The 22,695-nt window shown below is 35.4% G+C and overlaps 1 protein-coding gene across 1 annotated transcript; it reads right to left on the bottom strand.

The window, feature by feature from the left end:
• Positions 1-1,282: 1,282 nt before the first annotated feature.
• Positions 1,283-22,695, bottom strand: LOC113393728 (zinc finger protein 420-like). The gene is made up of 19 exons (XM_064220060.1): positions 22,364-22,695; positions 21,546-21,677; positions 20,425-20,886; positions 19,657-19,787; positions 18,836-18,910; positions 18,081-18,201; positions 17,302-17,420; positions 15,885-15,981; positions 15,051-15,194; positions 14,699-14,800; positions 13,705-13,800; positions 12,582-12,734; positions 10,961-11,188; positions 7,687-7,839; positions 6,506-6,607; positions 5,775-5,870; positions 4,461-4,614; positions 3,553-3,665; positions 1,283-2,796 (listed from the first exon to the last, which is right to left on the bottom strand). The coding sequence occupies exons 1-19, from the start codon at positions 22,472-22,474 to the stop codon at positions 2,671-2,673; spliced, it is 2,715 nt and encodes a 904-aa protein (XP_064076130.1). The 5' UTR covers positions 22,475-22,695; the 3' UTR covers positions 1,283-2,670.

The raw sequence follows: 22,695 nt of genomic DNA on the forward strand, positions 1-22,695 counted from the left end.
AAATGCAATAATAATTCTAGCATGGAATCGGAAGCAATATACAAACACATCACTAATTTATCGATAAATTTTAAGATGCAACTTATTTTATTTTTTTAATCTTAGTAATGATGCTACGAGTGCGTTTTGTAATCGATTTTTTATAATAATTACAAATCGATGAAAATTTTATAAATAACTTTATTTTGTTAAAGCAAGCTTTTATTTAATGTATGTAGTTAAACGAAATCAAATTTTATGTATATTCGTTTTTATTGTCTGCAACAGGTTGGTGCAAAATTTCAGCTCGATCGATCGTGGAAGCGTTTTAAAAGTCAATCGCAACTTGACGCACACATTTATGAAACGCTAAATAAGCTTAAAAAATATATACGGCTATAATTATTACCAGAGGTATAATTAATTTATTGAAAATATTATTTATTGTTATTATTATGAACACTATTAATAATTTAATAATTATTAATAATTTATATTAACACTAATGTGTTAATTTTTTTTTTGCTTCAATTATTTTTTTAATCTGTCATCGTATTTTTTTCGCGGGAAAACGTTGATGTTCGTATATATTAAACGTCACTGCCATAATAATCGTAATTTTTTTTTTCTTTTTATTAAATTTTATATTCGAAATTTTGTAATCGGCGATATTTATCTAGTAATATACAATTGTCAAATAACTTTTTTCCTTTTAATTTCTCTAAAAGATTTTTTTTTTTAACGTTATGTGGCGATGGTATATTACTGACGTACCTGTTTTTTTTGTAATTAGGAGTAATTTTTTTAGAAAAAAAAGATAAAATTAAACACTAGTCTAAAAATTGTAAAAATTTGATTGGCTGTAGAAAACGCCTTTTTGAAAATGAATGTTTTTCAGAAAAACACCGATCTTGTAAGTAGCTAATAAACATGTAACTTTAATACAAAATAATTCTGAAGTTTTTATTTTTCCCTCGTTTTCCTGAACTGATTATTATCTGTATTAATATCTGTATTAACTGTAGTGTACACAGATCTACAATAACATATAGATTTTATTTCTATTTAATTATTTAGTGTTGTTTTGCATATTCGCAATGACAATAAATCCTCCTCGGGGCGAAGTATCCGTTTCTATAATAAAAATCCTTTATTTCTAAAATGACGTTTGAAAAGGAGCTTGTAAAAGCTTATTTAATAAAGATAAAGTATAATTTGAGTTGGTGATAACGTAAGACAATAAAACTATCAAGCATATATTTTATTAAATAAAAAATTGTTGCCATAAAAAAAAACACAAAAGTAACTTTAAATACGTATATTTCTTAATTTACAATTTACATATCTATACACTATATAAAAGGCCCCCAATTTCATTCCACGACTGCTTTATTGTAAATTAAATAACATCCGCGTCACATTCGTCATTATAATCCTACTATTGTCTTAAAAAATAAATATAAAATTAAAAAACGGTTGCAGATTACCATGCAATGATTAATCGGACTTAATTAACCAAAATAAATACTAAGATTTTAATTCCTTTAATATTCAACATATAAATATATAATTCTGGTATGTTACGAGCTAATAGACGTCTGAGCATAGCGGAGCATATTGCGCGCTCACTCATTCAGTCGAAACTTCATTAGTAATCTGTGGTATTTTACTATTTTAGCGAAATACAAACGACATATTTCAGACTGTGCTAGTACAGTGGTGGTAGGTAACATCCACTCATCAGATATTCTACCACCGAACAGTACTTGATACCGTTGTTCCGGTTTGAAGGGTGAGTGAGCCAGTGTAAGTACAGACACAATATACTTAATATCTTAGTTCCCAAGGTTGGTAGTGCATTGGTTATCAGGGGATCCGTTATCCAGTCCACCTACCAAAACTTTAAAAAAAAAACAAGTAGGAGTCGGTGTACAAAAACAGCAAAATAGTCATATTTGTTGCATGGCAGTCCCCTTAAACAATAATTCTATCGTGTTTTAGTATGTTGCCGCTGCAACAGAAATCAACTGTGAACATTTCAACTGTCTAACTAACACGGTTCATAATACACAGCCCGGTTACAGACCGACAGACAGACGGACAGCAGCGGAGTCTTAGTAACAGAATCCCGTTTTACCCTTTGAATACGGAACCCTAAAAAGAAACAACAATTTAAGACAACACGATATTGTGTTTCAGTCTAAATAATAAATAAAATTTGTTTCAATGGCCGAAGTGAAGATAATTGTTTATCTTTGTTTGAAGGTTTGTTTAAACCTTAGATTTACATATTACACGAGGTCTTGCTATATTAAGCACTAAACTTGACTTTACACATCTTTAATAATAAAACACCACTATCCCACTTCACGTCACTTTTAACGAATCCACAAAACCACAACTTATTTAAGATCTCGACCGACTTCTATCAGCTCAATGTCAAACTCGTTCAATTCTTCTACTACAGTTCCATGTTTATGTATATTTTATAATTACTAAGGCAACAGCAACAGCTCCATTTAAACTTAATCGCAACATTCTTGAGAATCACTTCGAGGCCCCCCTGAAATATCTCCCAGGGGGCCCTTATATTGCATGCATTTTTGGTATAAATATGTCCATTACAAGTTACAAAATAGACTTTTAACACAGGGGGCCTCTGTTTTATTGTTTGTTTTCTTAAAATGAAGTCTAAACTTCCTCTATTTCATAAACTTCTTCGTATAGGACTTCAGGCTCGTCATCATTTGCGTACATTGCTATCTCCGAGCCCTCTACTTTCACTTCTTCGTACAACATGTCTCCATCTTGGTATACCTGTAACATGGACATAAATAAAGCCGTTATCATCAAGATTCTCAGTTATACAGTCGGTAGGCAGTCTGACACCTACATCACCTGATAGTAACTCATCAACAACACCCATAAATATTAGAAAAGTGAGAAATATTAACAATTTCTTACATTGTCAGTATTCATACTCACTAATCCTTCAACAATACTGAATATAAATCAATTTCCTTTATTCAATATAGAAGCATTACACTTACTTATTGATAGTCAAATGAAACACTACCACTAGTTCGGGGAAGAAAATACCCTGACAATGAACTCTGAAATATTCAATATCAAAATATATAGCCAGGTGGCAATCGTTTCATTCCCAAGGTATGCTATCAACTATGAACTCAATAAGTGTATAATTTAACCTTTCGCACACAAGTGCATTTTAACAATTTCATTAAATTTGGCAACGGAGGCATTTTGAAGGCTTTCTGGGATCCCGTTGTAGAACCGTATACACTGCCTCACAAAAGAGTTACTGACTCTATGCAGTCGAGTAACAGAAGTAACAAGTTTGTGTTTGTTCCTTGTACCAATGCTATGAGAATCACATTTTCTCATAAAATTATTAATATCTTTCCATACATGCATGCACCAATATTTAGTGCTCTATTTTTACTTAGTTTTGGCAGTATAATGTGTTGAGTAACTTTAAGGGAGTTTCCCTGTTCAAATTCAAAGTGCCCAACCCCAGTACACGCTTCCAAGCTGTTACAAAACAACACTTACCTCTTGATAAACATCTCCTTGGTATATTTCCCCGTCAGTTTCATATTCTTTGAGCTCCGTCTTGACCTGAGGCTGGTATATACCTTCCTCAATTTGTACTTCTACGTTCATTGCTGAAACAAACATATTATTTCATATATATTTGAATGTCATCAAAATAATACAGGCAGCATGGAGAAGTTGAAAGTGTTTACACCCTAAGAATGCATCCGAGCAATCCGAGGGTTTGTGTTGGATTGCCATCCCATTGAATTAAAAGAGCAAGGGAATAGATGCACCGTGTTTCTGCAAGGATATGGAGTAACTGGTGCACTATATTTTATGTACAAGTATATATAATAAGAATGTATAGACTGAATATGACTGTACCAATGCCATTTATGGCGTTTTAAATCTTGACATACTAATCCCTTATTTTATCGATACTATTTTAATACTTAACATATATTTGTATATTGTACTTGGTGGTAGAGCTTGTCTGGGTAGGTACCACCTTATATTATACGGCCAAACAGCAGTACTCAGTATTGTTGTTCCGGTTTGAAGAGTGAGTGAGCCAGTGTAACTACAGGCACAAGGGACATAATATCTTAGTTTCCAAAGTTGTTGGCACATTGGCGATTTAAGGAATGGTTAATATTTCTTACGGCGCCATTGTCCATGGGCGCTGGAGACCACTTACCATCAGGTGGCTCATTTGCTCGTCCGTTTACCTATATCATTACAAAACTACAAGACTGATCGTAACTAATGAGTTCAAAACCAGTACCATTGAATGAATGGGCTTAATTTAAATCTATAATTCAGCTCTTGATGAAAGAAAACATCTTCAAAACCTCAAAAGGGAGAGCCCACGCCCAACAGTGAATCGTTAAACAGGGTTAACTTTTACTCTACTGTTAATATACCTTGTCTGTTTGTCTGTTTGGCTCGTCTGTTCCTGCTCTTGTAGGGCGCCGGCATCTTGAGGTGTACCGTTTTCACGTGGAGCTTCATGGAGTTCGATTGTGTAAAGAATTTCCCACATTGAGGGCATTCGTAGGGTTTAATGCCGGTGTGCACCTGGAATAAATAGGAAGCCATTCATTTATGAATCAGTCAGATCACAATCCAATAAACAACTTGTATATATTATTTATGATTCCTTATATATTATTTCAAATAATCTTGAGAAAAACTTAATTTAATACTTAAATACTATAATTTAAGGAATAGTTATTTATTAATAAAATATTTTATTGATTAAAATATATTCTATTCTTAGTTACAAAACTTGAATATGTACATTAGAATTTTACGTATGTATATACATTTTGAAGTTCAAATTCAAGTTTCAATTTATTATTAAAGCCGTAACGCGTTACGTAACGAAGCGGATCACCCTCATCATGGGATAAGAAGTCATCACTTCAAAAACGAGACGTGTCGTGGGACATCTGGTTGTAGTTCTTACTAGGTATTATTTATTAAGCAATAGACACAATGAATTAAATCAACAATGTTAACGTTATAAACTATTAAATGAGAAAATAATCTATTAAACTTTTTGATATACTGTAGACAAAGAGAAAATGAAAGATATGCCCCTTCACTCTACTGTAGCCGATATCAGTAAAAAGTCAAAATGGGATTCTGTTCAGTAACCAGTATGTTCCTTCTCTGTTCACCCAGTTGAATTATCATTGCAAACGTCTGATTCAAAACTTATATAAGTAAAATAACAATATATCTGTTAAAACAATAAATCCGTATGAAAAAGAGAGAGAAAAAGAGAGAGAAACAGAGAGGAAGAAAGAGAGGGAATAATACTTTATCGTTAAGTCACGACTTCAACCATTTCACTCTACTGTGAGCCGCGTAAGAGAGAGAGAGAGAGAGAAAGGAAGAGAGAGAGAGAAAGGAAGAGAGAGAGGAAGAGAGAGAAAGGAAGAGAGAGAGAGGGAGAGAGAGAGGGATAGAGAGAGAGAGGAAGAAAGAGAGAGAGAGGGGAAGAAAGAGAGAGGGGGGAAGAAAGAGAGAGAGGGGGGAAGAAAGAGAGAGAGGGGGAAAGAAAGAGAGAGAGAGGGGAAGAAAGAGAGAGAGGGGAAGAGAGATATGAAGAGAGAGAGGAAGAGAGAGAGAGAGAAGGAGAGGGAATAATACTTTATCGTTACGTCACGACTTCAACCATTTCACTCTACTGTGTACTGCGTAAAAGAGTTTCCAGTTCAATGAAAACCCACCCGATCGTGTCGCAGCAGCGCCGCCTTGTTGCTGAACGCTTTCGGACACTGCGGGCACTCGTACGGCCTCTCCCCGGTGTGCGTACGCATGTGTATCTGTGAACAATTTATACAAATCAGCTTTGTTATATATTCTCCTTACAATAAACATTTTTATCATTTACTTTTTATTAGCAATAATGGCTTATTCACGAAGCCATTTTAAGCGAACCGGCATTTAATTTAGCAAATTAAGTATCTTGCATTTAATAGATCAATACGGCCCTTAACAGCATATAAATTAAATATTTAAAACGCAGGCACATAGCGGTTTGTATTGTCTGATGACAAAACAAAAAAAAAACTGCGAAAATTGTATATTAAGACATTCTGTACTGCTTTAATAGTTTGATTAAATGCCTAGACTTAGTCTTCGAAAACTATTCAGGATATTTATAGTATCGTTTTGATCGATACTATAGACAGCTCACCATGAGCTAATACTATTGATTACGGGAATACTATCGATAGTATCGATAACTCTCCGTAAGCGATACTATTAATAGTATCGATAATTTTGGACTATCGATAGTTTAGTTTAAAAGTAATGGTTCTTGCAAAACTATCGATAGTACTGTCAAGTGTCGATACTATCGATAGAATATCGATGTGCAACACTGACTAACATGAACGTTCTTGTCTATGCGTAGAGCATTATATTTTCAATGTATTTCCTCTTTTCGTATACTCACTTGCAAAAACAGAGGCATAGTGAAGTTCTTCGGACACTCCGTGCACTGATAAGGCCTCTCGCCCGTGTGCACCCGCTGGTGGTACCGAAGCGCTGCGTTCGACTGAAGATCGACAAACATAATTTAAGGATAGATTAATTAATTACAATCACGAACAAAATCACTGATTGCAACTTTTATTTAAACATACAGTTGAAGTCTAACTAGTCTATATAGTATGTTCCGATGGAAGTAGGAATAAAGATAAACAAACCTTAGATTTACGTATTTCGTGTGATTCGCTAATAACTCAGCTATGTTGTGCACTACAAAAGTTTGCGATTGACATATCTCTATTTATAATACAACACTGTTACACTTAACTACTTCTATCCACTTTAATTTTACTTCCAAAGTCAATAACAGTTTCGTCGACGTTCAAAATTTCAATTTCTCACAAATCCATAGTGAATGTCATAGATTAAGAGATCAAATGTCAAATGAGACACATTTGACATCGAATCGACGCATTCTCATTGGTCGAGAGCTTGATCAATCAGTGACATTCGTTACGGATTTGTGAAAAAAAAAAAAATGGCCTTCTGAACGTCTCGAACGAATCGGAACTGTGGTATTAAAATTAAATTATATATTTATAAGTATTTAAGTGCAATAGTGTTGTATTATAAATAAAGATATATTTATCAGGAACTGTTTGTAATGTACAGTATAGCCGAGCTATTTACCTATTGAACGAATTTTGTAAATCTTTTGTTTGTTTAAATTAATTCCTTCTTCAATTACTTTTAATCATCCATACTTGCAAAAATATTTTCCTGCACTTCTTAAAGTTATCTGATTAATAACTATTTTAGCGTAAACCCCACATTTTATATATTTTTTTAATTACATCGATAGGCAGTAGCAAATTTGCCACTTGATGGTAAGTGGCCACTACCCATAGACAATGGCGCTGTAAAAAAATATTAACCATTCCTTACATCACCAACGCGCCACCAACCTTGGGAACTAAGATGTCACGTCCCTCGTGCCTGTAGTTACACTGGCTCACTCAACCTTCTACTGCTGCTTGGCGGTAGAATATCTGATGAGTGGGGGGTACCTACCCAGACGGGCTTGCACGAAGCCAATGTACATTTTGAGTTATACAACAAGGCGTTAAATGAATACGATTAACTCACCGCATATCTCTTGCCACAGACTTCGCAAACAATATTTTTTATACTGTAGTATCGTCTCCTCTCCGCAGCGTCACGTTCCTTCTTGATCTTCGGGTTCGTGTGTATTCTCTGATGTATCAGGCATGCCTTCTCCGACGCGAAGATCTTATCACACTGAAACATTTATAATAAATAAATATCGGACAACATCACATACATTACTCTGATCCCAATGTAAGTAGCTAAAGCACTTGTGTTATGGACATCAGAAGTAACGACGGTACCACAAACACCCAGACCCGAGACGACATAGAAAACTAATGAACTTTTTCTACATCGACTCGGCCGGGAATCGAACCCGGGACCTCGGAGTGGCGTACCCATGAAAACCGGTGTACACACTACTCGACCACGGAGGTCGTAAATAACATATAATTTAGTATTACATAACAGATCTACGAGCTACAAAATAATTAAACTGTTGCTTGTCAACATTATTATATTACTTTAGGTCTTTTTGGAGCAAATTTCTTTCATGCGGATGGATTGGAAATCATCACGTAAAATGCGACCCCCCCTCTCTCTTTTCATTATATACGCTTTTATATAATGATTATTAATAAAATATCATTTAACCTTTTTTTTTTTTGGGATTTTAATTACAATTTTGTCATTTCAAATCAAATCAAATCAAAATATACTTTGTTCAAGTAGGCTTTTACAAGCACTTTTGAATAGTCATTTAACAAACTATTTAAAGTAAAGCTACGACCGGTTCGGAATGTAGATTCTACCGAGAGGAACCGGCGAGAAACTCAGTAGTTACTCTTTTTCAACATCTAAAAATACAGTCATGTTAGTTAAATACAATTATATATGTATGTCACGTCTCCCGCCTGGAAGTCAACAAGCATTAACTCCACGCTTTTTTATCATCAATATAATCTTGTATCAAATAATATGCCTTCTTTACCGATGTATTTTTCACAATTGACTTGAATCTATGAAACGGCAAAGTTAAAAATGTCTGCGGAATTTTATTATTGAAACGGATACCTTGTCCCAAGAATGATTTATTGACTTTACAGAGTCGGAAACTTGGCGTTCTAAGCTGATCCTTACTTCTGATTGTATTTAATTACTTACAAACATTGTTAATCTATTTCATTGCGTCTGTTATTTAAAACATAACATATAATGTTAGAAACTTCATTCCAATCGGCTGTCATACACCTCTCATTTTTCTTAAATTTATTAATATTGGAAACAAATAACAAATTCATAAAGGAGACATATGCACAACATTGAGTTAATTTATAATAAAAAAATTGATCAAATAAAGAGATTCATAGATTATAATGAAATAGTTGTCCGTGTCTGCTTGAGTTTTAAGTATTGCTTAGGTTTTACGTATAAAAAAGTAGCCTCTGTCCTTACTTGAGGTTTAAGCTTTCTTCAAACCAAATTTAATCAAATTTGATTCATCACAGACAGACATAGATTTACTCTTGCATTTACAATATAAGTATAGATCCATAATAACACAATCACACACACAGTATATAAAACTAAATATATAATAAAATCAAACATAGGAAATTTTCACATTTTTTTTTTTATGGCATTGGTTGGCAGACGAGCATATGGGCCCCCTGATGATAAGTGGTCACCACTGCCCATAGACAAATATTAACCATTCCTTACATCACCAATGCGCCACCAACCTTGTGAACTAAGATGTTATTTCCCTCGTGCCTGTGATTACACTGGCTCATTCACCCTTCTAACCGGAAGACAACAATACAGAGTACTGTTATTTGGTTGTAGAATATATCATGAGTGGGTGGTACCTACCCAGACGGGCTTGCACAAAGCCCTACCACAAAGTACATAAATATGCAAAAACTTAAAAATATAATTTTTTAAATAATTAATTGCCATGTAATCAATTTTATTAGTGGAAAATATATTTGGACAAAAGATTTCTTTTATAACATCAGTAGCGAGACGGTTTAATGGGCCACCTAAGTGGTCACCCCAGACGTTAACGCCATATGAAATATTAACCATTTCCTACCTAACTATAGCCCCAATAACCTTGGGAACTGAGATGTTATATCTCATACACTTGTATTTGCACTGGCTTACTGACCTTTAACACCAGAACATAATGATTCCACAATATAAATAATAATACAGTAGGAAGATGCCTTTGATCTCATCGAATATGCTGACAATGTCTATACGGCGTTAGGATGCAAGGGGTTATGGTTTTTTACACTGTGACAATACTAAGTATTATTGCTTGGTGGTAGATTATATGATAGGAGGCTGATGAAATACTCTTTATGTACTGAAATTGCCAACCAAAGTACATACATACATTGCCAACCAGTTTATAATTAGCTTTTAATTCATTTCAAATCCAAAGTGCAATGACCACTTGAATATATTTATTTTGAATTCTGTCACCCGGCCCTAATAGGACCCAATAGTTATGGTAATCAGATCAGAAACAATGAACAATGTTGTTTGGTGCATATAGTATGTACTTTTGCATATGGTTGGTAAACCTATGACATTTTAGTGCAATTTTTCTGATTCTATAGAGAAATGTCAAGATGTTGATATGATTTTTGTTTAAGTCTAAAATATACTTAGGCCCTTTTAGTGCTATGCCATAGAATTCATTTTGAACCATTATTTAGACAGCAGGTGAGTAAATATAGATTCAACACATAATTATATGTCAATACATTGAAAGCTAAATATTACTTAAAATAAGGATCAAACATCTAGTATACGAGATATTAATATATCTTTATTATTTAATATGTTGTGTTGTTAGCACTAAAATGGATACGTTCTAGACCAGTTTAATACATGACAATCTATTTTAATCAATTAAGTATTCAGTTTATCCAAATGAAATGGTCTCGACATAAGATAACAACATGGAATATCTATTTTAGTCATATTTAAAACACTTATAAACAAAATTTACATTTATACCACCTTTAAATTCTCATCGTATTTAATTTTATATTTAACATTATCAATAAATCTAAGACATCTTACTTCTTTAGTATTTCATTTATTAGTTGAAGGCAACCAGTATTAAGCCTTGTTTATTATTTCTATACAACATTTTTAATGATAATTTAGCATATAATTTTTATTTAATGTTATTCATATAGAATTCGATAATAATAAATAGAAGAGAATTATTGGAAGAAATTTCCCGCCCATTCGAAAAAAAAACAAACACTATCAATATGTAAAATTAGATACGTACTGTGTCGCACTTGTATTCATTTCTTTCGAGTTCAACTTTCTGCGTATGCTCTTTTTCTAAATGTTCTTTTAATGCCTCCTCTGTTGGAAATGTATCGCCACATTCACAGATAATATAATGTATACTAACGAACGAACAATAAAACATATTACTCATAGGGAATAAGGTAACGCCACAGATTACTAACTGATTACTTCGACTATCAAACGCAAAATGTTTGATGAGACCTTATTTTTCTATGCAGCAAGCGCCATGACAGTATCTGTGGGACGCTTCGGTAGTGACGTAATTGTGTTCCGATTAATTGTTTTCAATGTGACATTTAAAAAAATGGCAGTAGTGTTCATTTTTCAACTCACTTTTAAAATATATAAATAGCTTATTTGTTTTTAAAAAAAAAGTATTTAAGATTTTTAAACATTGTATATATTTTTTTTATCTAAAAGTGAGTGATTTTAAAGTTATAAATAATCATTTAAAAAATAAAATATAAAGTATTTATGAATAAAAAAAGTTAATTCTAATAAAAATATGTCATATTTTGGCATGTTAATAAGACTATCTAGTCGAACATAAAATCGATATTAATACACACTCGAAACATCAAATTCACAAAGTGACATGAGTCATTAAATACAAGGAATAGGAAACGAATTAATATCGTTAAGTTGTTGAACATGTTGCCAACATAATCTGCGTTCATTTTAGAAAATTATAAGTTGATTGATACAATAAATAACTTTTTTTTTCTAATTGACATGTATACAATTATTGTTTATTTTATTATATTTAAATTACATTATCTGTACAAATATTATAAATGTCAAACCGCTGAAACGAATTAGACGAAATTTGGTATGAAGGAAATTTGAACCCCCAAAGTAGAACTACTAACTGATTTAAATTTACTAAATGTAATGTAATACTGTAATAAAATATACATAAAAAATAATAGTAGAAATATTTAACTAATACAAAAAAGTTATGAGATTTCTTTTAGGTGAAATGGAAAGTCAATTAAAATCAGAATATACCTTATTCAAGTAGGCTTATAAGAACTTCTGAATCTTCATTTTACGGAACTATATTAGAATTTAGAAGTTAAGCTACAATAGGTTCGGAATATAGATTCTACCGAGAAAAACCGGCGGGAAACGCAGTAGTTACTCTTTTCCAACATATTAAATGCATTATGTTAATTAAATACAATTATTAAGTACAGCCTATTCAAACGGAAGTATGAAAAAATATAAACAAACCTTAGATTCATGTATTTCATGCGATTCGCTAATAACTCAGCTATATTGTGCACTACTGAGAGTTTACGATTAACATATCTATATTTATAATACAACACTGTTACACTTAACTACTTATATCCGCTTTAATTTTACTTTCAAAGTTCCAATAACAGTTCCGACATTCAAAATTTTTTCGCAAATCCATAGTGAATATCATAGATTAATCGAGCTCTCGACCAATGGTATCGCTTCAATTTGCTGTCAAATGTTGTTCATTTGACATTTCTCCTCTTATGGTTGGAATAGAGTATACATACTTATATTATATTAGGTATATTAAAACAAATATTTCTATTAAGTATATAGTTTTAATATTATTTATAGTCTGTCGTTACGTCTAGTTTATTTCGCCTGTTTCTGTACGGCGCCGGTAGTTTGAGGTGTACGGTGTTGATATGATACTTCATTGAATTTGACTGTGTGAAGGACTTATTGCAATGGGGGCAGCTGTAGGGCTTCACGCCCGTGTGGACCTGAAATAAATATATATATTAGAAATATGGAGTTCAGGCCCGTGGTCTCTAATATTTGATCGTTATTACATTTAATATTTAAAAAGTGCTTCTTTCCGATTTTGTTAATATAGTTAAAGCTAAGTCGGTGGTCCACCCTACTTGGTGGTAGAGCTTTGTGCAAGCCCGTCTGGGTAGGTACCACCCACTCATCAGATATTCTACCGCCAAACAGCAGTACTCAGTATTATTGTGTTCCGGTTTGTAGGGTGAGTGAGCCAGTGTAACTACAGGCACAAGGGACATAACATCTTGTTTCCCGAGATTAGTGGCGCATTGGTGATGTAAGGAACGGTTAATATTTCTTACAGCGCCATTGTCTATGGGCGGTAGTGACCACTTACCATCAGGTGACCTATTTGCTCGTCCGCCAACCGATATCATAAAAAAGTCATATGCAAAAATCAATAATTTACAATGAGTTTCGTTTGGTAGGTCATTTATACATATTAAAAATAACATCGGCCCTAATACGATGCCTTGAGGAACGCCCACACCATTTGACTGACAAGTACTTGCTTTAATCTTCGAATTTAAATGCGCTTAGCGTTTATGGGATTACCGTTGCATCTACAGTTCACCATGAAAGACCAGGGTGTGCAGGCGACCCCATAAACCAGCTAGCTAGACATCGAAGACGTATGGCTAACAATTGGCAGAATTAAATTCGAAATAAAATATATCGGGGATACTTTTTTATAATTTATATAGGTAGGCAGACTGACGAATGGTCCACCAAATGTCCATGGTGTGAAGTCCATCAGCAACCTTGGCCGACAAAACTGTTATTATAGTTGGTTGTAAGTGTTGCTGTTTGGTGGTACGCAAAGACCACCAAGTACATTCATACGTGTCCAAAATCCACCGAGCGGTTTCGGGTCTAACAGAGAAAAGTGCTTCGTGCCAAACAGTGGGACAGTAAAAAACTCACCCTGTTGTGTCTGTTCAGAGCGGCTTTGTGCTTGAAGGCCTTTGGGCAGTTCTGACACTTGAACGGCCTCTCACCTGTGTGTGTCCGGATGTGTATCTGTTACAATATAACACATTACATAATATTAAAGAAGTTGACGAAATTTATCCAATAATTCTACTTTATTGTTTCTGACGACCTCCGTGGTCGAGTAGTGTGTACACCGGTTTTCATGGGTACGCCACTCCGAGGTCCCGGGTTCGATTCACGGCCGAGTCGACGAAGAAAAAGTTCATTAGTTTTCTATGTTGTCTCGGGTCTAGGTGTTTGTGCTGCCGTCGTTACTTCTGATCTTCCATAACACGAGTGCTTTAGCTACGTATATTGGGATCAGAGTAATGTATGTGATGTTGTCCGATATTATTTATTTATAAAACTAAATTGAGACTCAGTTTGTTTATATGTTTTACATCTAAACTACTAAAGTCAGTCATACAGAGAAGGCCAGGTAGGCTATTAACAGTTTCCTGCCCATCTCCCCCCTCTTACACGAAAACCAAGCCACCAAACAAGTAACACTAATTGCAGTTGAAATAAGTCTAGAGAACAGTAGTTAGGCATTTAAGTTTCTATAACCTTCACTTCATTGCACGACCTGTTAAGACACGCTAATTAAGTTTAATACGAACTGCTGACTAAATCGAATGTTAAGCTAGCTGCGAGTGAGCGAGACAGAATATAAAAGAGCGAGACAATTGACATTAGTAACATTTACGATGGAAGTCGGTTTGAGGACGACAATTTGACGCGTCAACGTACTCGGACGCTTCGGCCGTTAGAGGAAGAGAGATAGATGCCGCTAGTGCCTCTCTATCGCTCGATACGCGCTCTCGCTCGCACTCGGCTCAGACAGTATTCATGCGTGACTCGACTTATAACACGTTATCACATCGAAAAGGCCAAACGTATCTTGTATTCAAATCGACACCCAACACCTCTTTCCCAGTCCCCTCACCTGTAGCAGTTGCATTATGCTGAACTTCTTCGGACACTGCGTGCAGTGGTACGGCTTCTCGCCCGTGTGCGTTCGCTGGTGATACATCAGCGTGGCCTTGGACTGGTGGATACGAAACGAATGATCATTTTATATCGTGTTATACTGTCAAGGATAAAATCGACCTCAGAGAGAATTTCGACTACTTCCCACACAAATACTACTATAGAATATTATCGAAGCATTAAGTCATGGAACATTAAAATGAATTGCTTCTATCGGTCGTCTAGTTACGGGAAGCTCGTGAAGCTTCAGATTTCGAGGTCCAGGGCTCAACCGGGCCCGGTCCGGGCCGAGTGGCGAGGCTACTCACGATGCAGGTGAGGCCGCAGACCTCGCAGACGGCGCTGTCGTGCGCGCGCTTGGGCACGCGGCGGCGCACGGCGCGCTTGACCCCCAGGTGCACGCGCTCGCGGTGCGTGCACAGCGAGCGCGCGCTCGTGAAGCTGCGCGCGCACTGCACACACCGCACGGCTCAAGTCGGACATTTCATCACGGCAGCTGCTCAGCCGACTCCGAAGGAGTATTACAGTACAGTGAGCTGGCAGAAACTGCCACGCGATGATAGAGAGTACCTCACCATTTTCTACACTGTTTTATCTAAACTCATCTTTTTGTTTTCACACGAGATTTTTAATAATAACATTTTATTCCTAATCATTCCTATTCTCAAACTCATTCTCTATTTAATACTTAACATACAGCGAAAGCAACTTCGTCCAACGGGACGTCGCATCTCTTTTCATGTTTTACTGTGAGAAAAGTCATTTATGAACTGATATGAACATTATTATTGAATCTATATCCCTCCCAATTCTCGTTTAGTTAAAGTAAAATTTAAACGCCGTATATTTTATTCATATGAGGAGTTCACACAAGACAAGAGATACGGCATAAGGGACCGTCACACTGTTTCCCGTGATGGCATACGAAAAGCGAAAGTAACTCTGCCTGTCCGATACGCTTACACGGCTGTACTGAACCAAACTTGATATAATTTGCTATAAAGCAAGCCTGAAAATCAAGGAAGAGAACTTATACCTAAAACCTCCAACCCAAAACATGTTATATAACTTAGCCTTTCATTCATTCAGACATTCAATAGAAATTCTTTATCATTTTAACATTTAGTCTAGTCCAAACTTACCTCTTCACAATACAGGCTCTCATCTTCGTGGTTGTCCTTCAAATGTTGTTTCAACGCATCTTCCGTTTCAAAGCCATCACCACAATACTGACACGGCCTTGAACGTATAGTTCGAAAAGTTAAAAAGTCATAAGTCAGTTTATTTCGAGTAAACTTTAAGTCCTTTCACACATTGAATGATATGTAGATTATTGTTAATTAATCAACTGTATAGAATTTCATTTTTTTTTAATTAGATAGGGGCCATTCATTTATTACGTAAGACGATTTAGGGGGGGAGGGGTTCGTTCATGTCTTATGTTTTCTTACAAGGGGGTGGGAAGGAGTCTCGATAGTTCTTACGTAAGATCAAAACAAATGCGCAAAGTTAAAATTATTAGAAAAAAGTTCGACTGTCAAGGTTCGCTCGGATGTCGAACCTTTGAAATTACGAATAAACATTTAAAAAAAAATTGATTCTTTGAAACATTAACATTAAAATAAACCAAACGTGTATTATTTTCTTTAGATTCTTGCGTAATAAAATAATAATTAAACAGGGGAAGGGGGTCGGCCTATTCTTATTTTTCTTATAAGGACATTGCGTCAAAAACGAGCGAAAACATTACTTACGTAACAAATGAACGGAATGGAATATTTGTGGCTTATGTTAAAAATATCGTTCCATATTATTTATACGGATTTCAGCAAGGCGTTCGATAGATTCAATTATATACATTAATCATCAGTTTATGTAACTATAGTCTGGTTTAATTTTAGATTACTTAAATCATATTTGAGTAGCAATGTGCCAATTTAGTGTGTTAGGGGATTCTTGTCTAGACTCTACCTATCCCCAGTCATTTCAGGCGTTCCGCAAGGGTCTTAATCGGGACCACTATTTTTTAAGGTTTTCATTAATGACATTCAACAATATATAGAGACATGACACACATATATAATTGTATTTAACTAACATGACTGTATTTTTAGATGTCGAAAAAGAGTAACTACTCAGTTTCTCGCCGGTTCTTCTCGGTAAATCTACATTCCGAACCGTTGCTAGCTTTACTTTAAATAGTTTGTTAAATGACGATTCAAAAGCGCTTGTAAAAGCCTACTTGAATAAAGTATATTTTGATTTGTTTTGATTTAAAATTTAGGCACAGATTCTTTGCAACCAGTGTCCGAGATATATTTAAATATACTTCAAAAATGTACACGAAAATTTCATTTCCTATGTTTTCTTGTATACTATGAACTCTTTGTATGTCATAAGACTCGATATTTTCGTGAGGAACCTGTTTATGCCAGTTGAGAATCTGGCGCATGTTAGCCATATTGGAGTAGCTTGGCAACCTTCTCCAAACAGGACTGGTCGTATCCTAACAGTGATAAATCCGACAATCATAACTTCGATCAAAATCTTAACACTCACCTGATGTTCGAGTCACAAATATCATCCTTGGACAGCTTCAGGTGTCTCTTCATCGCCTTAACGGAATGAAACTTCGTACTGCAGTTCTCGCATTGAGAAGTTAAGCTGTCGGCGTTCTGCTAATAAATTATACTAATATTATAAATAGGTTAGTTTTAATTTAGGGAGGCAGACTATCGACTCGATACGACAGACTTGGCTTCATGTATCGTCACGTAGTATAAAACAAAGTCGCTTCTCGTCTGTTCGCTTGGACCTTTTAAACTACGCAAGGCATTTCGATGCGGTTTTAATCAATGAACAGAGCGATTCGAGAGGAACGTTTACGTGTATAATACATGCATGTTATAGCAGAGAACAGCCGAGCATTTAAACTTCCCTAGCTGGAAAAAATATAAGAATTTTCTTCAATCTAAAATTTGTACATAGACCCTTCATTGTACCCGCGTGAAGCCTAACTATGTAATGTATAGAATTAGTTCTCATCCGCGGATTCGCTAATGTTTAAGGGATTGGTCATCAGCTGTGTTAATTTTATTGGTCTTCTAGTTATGGGTAGCTTATCAAGCTTCAGACTTCGAGGTCCTGGGATCAACGGGGTACTGTGAGAGGGGGCACAGAGAGGCGTACTCGCGATGCAGCCAGCCATAAACCTCGCAACCCCCACCTAATGTTTGAGTTCAAGCTTACGTATGAGCAAATTTCACCAAATTCCTGCAATTGTCATGTACAGACAGACAGAGTTCATTCATTAGTATAGATATAACAATGATGCTTACGTGAACTTTTTTCTTGTGCATTCTCAATCCAAATTCACCAATGAACGATTCGCCGCAGAGCTCACAGGCGTGGCTCGAAGGATGCTGGAGACGAATGTGCGTTAGATGACTCGTCGACTTGCTGTGGACGTTGTCGAATCTTACGAACAGTTCTGACTCACTGACTGTATATCGTTTATGAGAAGAACTGGCAAGACTCTGTCGATTTTGTCCGTAGTAAAAACTTTGGCCTACCACCACATACCACCAAAGACGGCAGGTCAAAACTGACTAATCACAGGGGCAGAGAAAAGTATGAAATACCTAATCTGATATGATATAAATACCTCCCATTTATACATTTTTTTTAAGTTTTGTGTAAGTCCATAGGTATCTACTACGAACATATTTTCTACTGGCAATCAGCAATCCTTAGTATTGTGTTCCGGTTCGATGGAGAGAGCCAGTGTAACATAGTAACTACAGGCACTAGAGACATAACATCTTAGTTCCCGTGACGATGTAAGGATGTCGGTCTATTGTAAAAAAGGCGAGGTTTCGTAGGACTCTCGGTTGGAACAAAGTATTTATACATTTAATAACAGACACAATAAAATAAATCAACAATGTGAATTATAACAACAACCAAAAATGACTTTAAATAATATTGTGAGAAAGAGAGGGATAGGTCACATAGGGGGGCATAGCGCTTTCTTACGTGAACCTGCCAGTTCACTCTGTAAGCCGCGTGCAAAATAAAGAACTTTTGGACTTACGCGAATAGAGCTCCACAGATTTTGCATTCAAACATAAAACCTTTGTGCCACTTCAAATGTTCCTTTGCCCTGTGACTGAAAAAAAAAATGTCTTAACACATTCGGTCGCTGCGAGAACGGCTCAGTCAGTCATGAGCTTCGAAGTGACAAAGAGCTTACATACAAAGTAGGCGTGGGCGATATCCGGTTGAGTAATGGATATTCTGATTAAATGTCCGTGTGGACACCCGATTTCAGATATCGCCCTGTCTTTGTTTAACTTAACATTGTACGATATGCGAGAAAGAGATGTCCTATCGAGATCGGTTTAACATTCGCTTCATCTCTTTCTCACAGACGGGTTAGTGTTAAGTTAAAGAGAGACAGGGCGAATATTTCATGTTTTTAATGTTATCGTACTTCGAATGCTTCGACCAAAACGATATTCGTAGTTTTTTAGATGCGGTGAAGACGGTTACCCGTCATCACCAAATCGATTTTTATGATTATATAGCATTTATTCAAAAGGTAATTATTCTCCTCGACGGCCTCTTAGGTCTAATAACTGGATACACTAAAGGAAAGTAAGGATATCCTGAGATTTCTGGATTCTTTTCGAGTTTTTTCGTAACTGTATTTCATTGAACACTGAAGTCTTTCTGATCGTATCGGATTTGCCGTTCCATCGGATTATGAGAACAGGGAAATAGAGTATCCCTGTATTTGCGGACACATTCGTGCACTATAGGTCCTGCGTGGACTGGTCTCCCAGGATATTGTTCGCCGTGACGGAATACGGTCGGAAGACTGAAATCGGTAAGTGGACATCATAATAAACTTACATGTTTCTGGACACGTACTCGCACAGCTTGCACACGTATTTCTTTTCGTGCGTGTTGAGAACGTGCGCGCGGAGCGAGCGCGCGTCCGCCCAGCGGGACTTGCACACCTCGCAGACAAAGTCTCCTCGCTCCTTCAGTCAAGATACACTTTATTCAAGAAGCCCTCAGCGCTATTCCGTCGAAGACCGAAATTAAATCGCTATGCGCACCGTCTTCCCACCGTTGGCATCGATGGGGGATTTCTCTATACCCCGGGAATCCCCCAAGACATTGAAGGCACATATGGAATGTTCACGGCTTGCATGGTGTAACACACTCAAGCGATCCTATGACGCTCCGAAAGGAACGGGGGGTTTACTGATTTTTCAGTGTACCCCAAACCCCCTCCCCCGTCACGCGGAAGTACATATCACTAGTGAATTTCAATAAGATAATAATTAATTAAATTAAATCGTTCTATAATTGATTAATAGATTTTGTGTCTATGACTAAACCAATATCTAATATTGATGTTTTGCACAAAGGACATAGAATCTTATTTCCCAAGGTTTCTGACGCGTCTGATTAATATTTGCTACAATTTCAATGTCTAAGGCCTTTTTTATATTATAGGTAGGCGGACGAGCAAATGAGGCATCAGATGCTAAGTAGTCATCACCGCCCATACATTAACCATTCCTTACATCAGCATGCGGTGTTATGTCCCTTGTGCCTGTAGACTGGGTCATTCAAAACCTATTATTAATTTAAGAAAAAAAAAAAACTCACCGGATCATGTTTGGTCATGTGATTCCTGTAAGTCGAGGCCATTATAAAACCTTTATAACAAAAATCGCACTTATAGAACGAATTAACGTAATTCGATGACGTTTTCCTCTCCTCAATCTCCAGGAGCTGTTCCTCCTTAGTCAATATATTGACTTCTATGTCCTTCAACTCTGCATCATCATTGACATCGATGTCGTGACCTTCAAAACTGACATCATTGAAGACCTCATCTTCAAATTTTATCAAATCAGTATTGATTTTCTCTTTTTTCTTCTTAACTTTCTTCTTCTTTGTTTCTGTTTCATACTCCATTATCAGGGGGGATTCGATGACGATGCTCTCCTCTTTTATAACCGGTTCAGAGTATTCTGTGTTTTCCATGTTTATCGTTGGGTAGTTTGTTGATATCGTGTAAGGTAGTTTATACTGTTGGTTGATAGAGCGTATGTCATTTGTTGTTAGCTGGAAATGAGTTCATTAAATTCAAGATAGACATGATAAATTAGAAGAAACAGAGGCGTCATGGGACACCTGGTTGATAAAGCTGTCTTTGCTGTATATTCTGTATTCAATAATACAGAATTAAATATTAAAAACATTTGAGAATTATTGAATGACACTTGGTGGTAGGGCTTTGTGCAAGATCGCCTGAGTAGGTACCACCCACTCGTCAGATATACCGCCAAACAGCAGTACTTAATATTGTTGTTTGTGTAAATACATGCACAAGGGACATAATATCTTAGTTCCCATGTTTGATAGCGCATTGGCGATGATAGGAATGGTTAATATTTATTACAGAACCTTTGTATGGCGGTGATGACCATTAACCATCAGGTGGTCCATTGGCTCGTCTACGAATATATGCCATAAAAAAAAATTAATAAATAAGTTTAATTTATTTAATATCAAACCACGTACAGTTGAAAGAGAAATAGAGACTACTGTAAGCCATGTTAAAAACTTCATTCCAAAACATTGAGAAATGTTTGTAACCAGACAGTTTAGGATATAGCTGAGTTATTAACAAAACTCTTGAAATATGTAAATCAAGGTTTGTTTCTCTTTATTCCTACGTCCATTGGAATAGGCTATAAATATTACCAGCTTAGTAAACTCACCTGTCTTTGAGATGCATACGTAAGAATTGATCGAGTGTCGCAACATTTCTCCTTGAATGCCACATATTTGAGCAACAGTGTACTGCAATAGCTGCAAATGAACTCTGGTAGACCATCTTCAGCTTTTAATAACTGCAACATAAATATATATTAGCAAAATTTATAATTATTTCGACAAATAATAGAGTATAATTTATCATTGATGTGGTCATTACCGCCCCTTAGACAATGACAATGCTACCTTGAGAACTAAGATGTTATGTCCCTTGTGCCTGTAGTTATCCTGGCACACTCACGCTAACAATTGGCACACAAGAATACTAAGTATTGCTGTTAGACAAAATAATTTGGTATAAATGGGCAGTAAATACCCAAGTAGGCCTTAGAGTACCCTCAGACATCCTTTATTAAAAATTATGATTATGGATATTAGGATTATGATTAAAGACTTAAGGATATTTTTAAATGTTTAAATTATAATAACAAACACTAAAAGAGCGACAAAAATTGGACTTTTAAGCAACTTATATAAAAAATAATTCATTATTTATGTAAAATAATAAATAATACTATGTCCATATAATTATATATATATATCCGCTCATAATTGTAAGGAAAGGAAAAGACGAGGATATTTTATCGCAAACATTTAGTTTAGTAGTAACATATTCATTTTACAACAATCGTCTTATTTTAAATACAAACATAAAATACCTTAATCAAATAATGTAATAATCAAATAATAAATATTAAACAAATGACTAACACATTGATTAAATAAAACAAATTAAAGTAAATAAAAACAAAATAATTCTAACCTGATCTCCAGTTATGTTTTTATAAGCTTCTATTAGATTATACTTGTATATATTGTACAATTTAACGTCATCCGTAGCGAGACAAACTCGACACACGAGTAAATCACACATTTTTCATATAGGAATTTACTTATTTATTAAAAAAACTTATTCAAAAACTATTTAAAAACAAAGTTTTCAACGAATTTGACAGAATTTTATACAGAGCAAAAGTTTATAGAGTAAATAGTATACACAAGCGTCTCTGTACAATTTCTCGCCTTTGTCTTCATTACTCTAGTTAAGCCAACACTTCACAAATCGATAGTGAATTTTGAAGACCACGCCCATAT

Source organism: Vanessa tameamea, chromosome 31, assembly GCF_037043105.1.
Source record: "Vanessa tameamea isolate UH-Manoa-2023 chromosome 31, ilVanTame1 primary haplotype, whole genome shotgun sequence".
In the NCBI taxonomy this organism is placed as follows: domain Eukaryota; kingdom Metazoa; phylum Arthropoda; class Insecta; order Lepidoptera; family Nymphalidae; genus Vanessa; species Vanessa tameamea.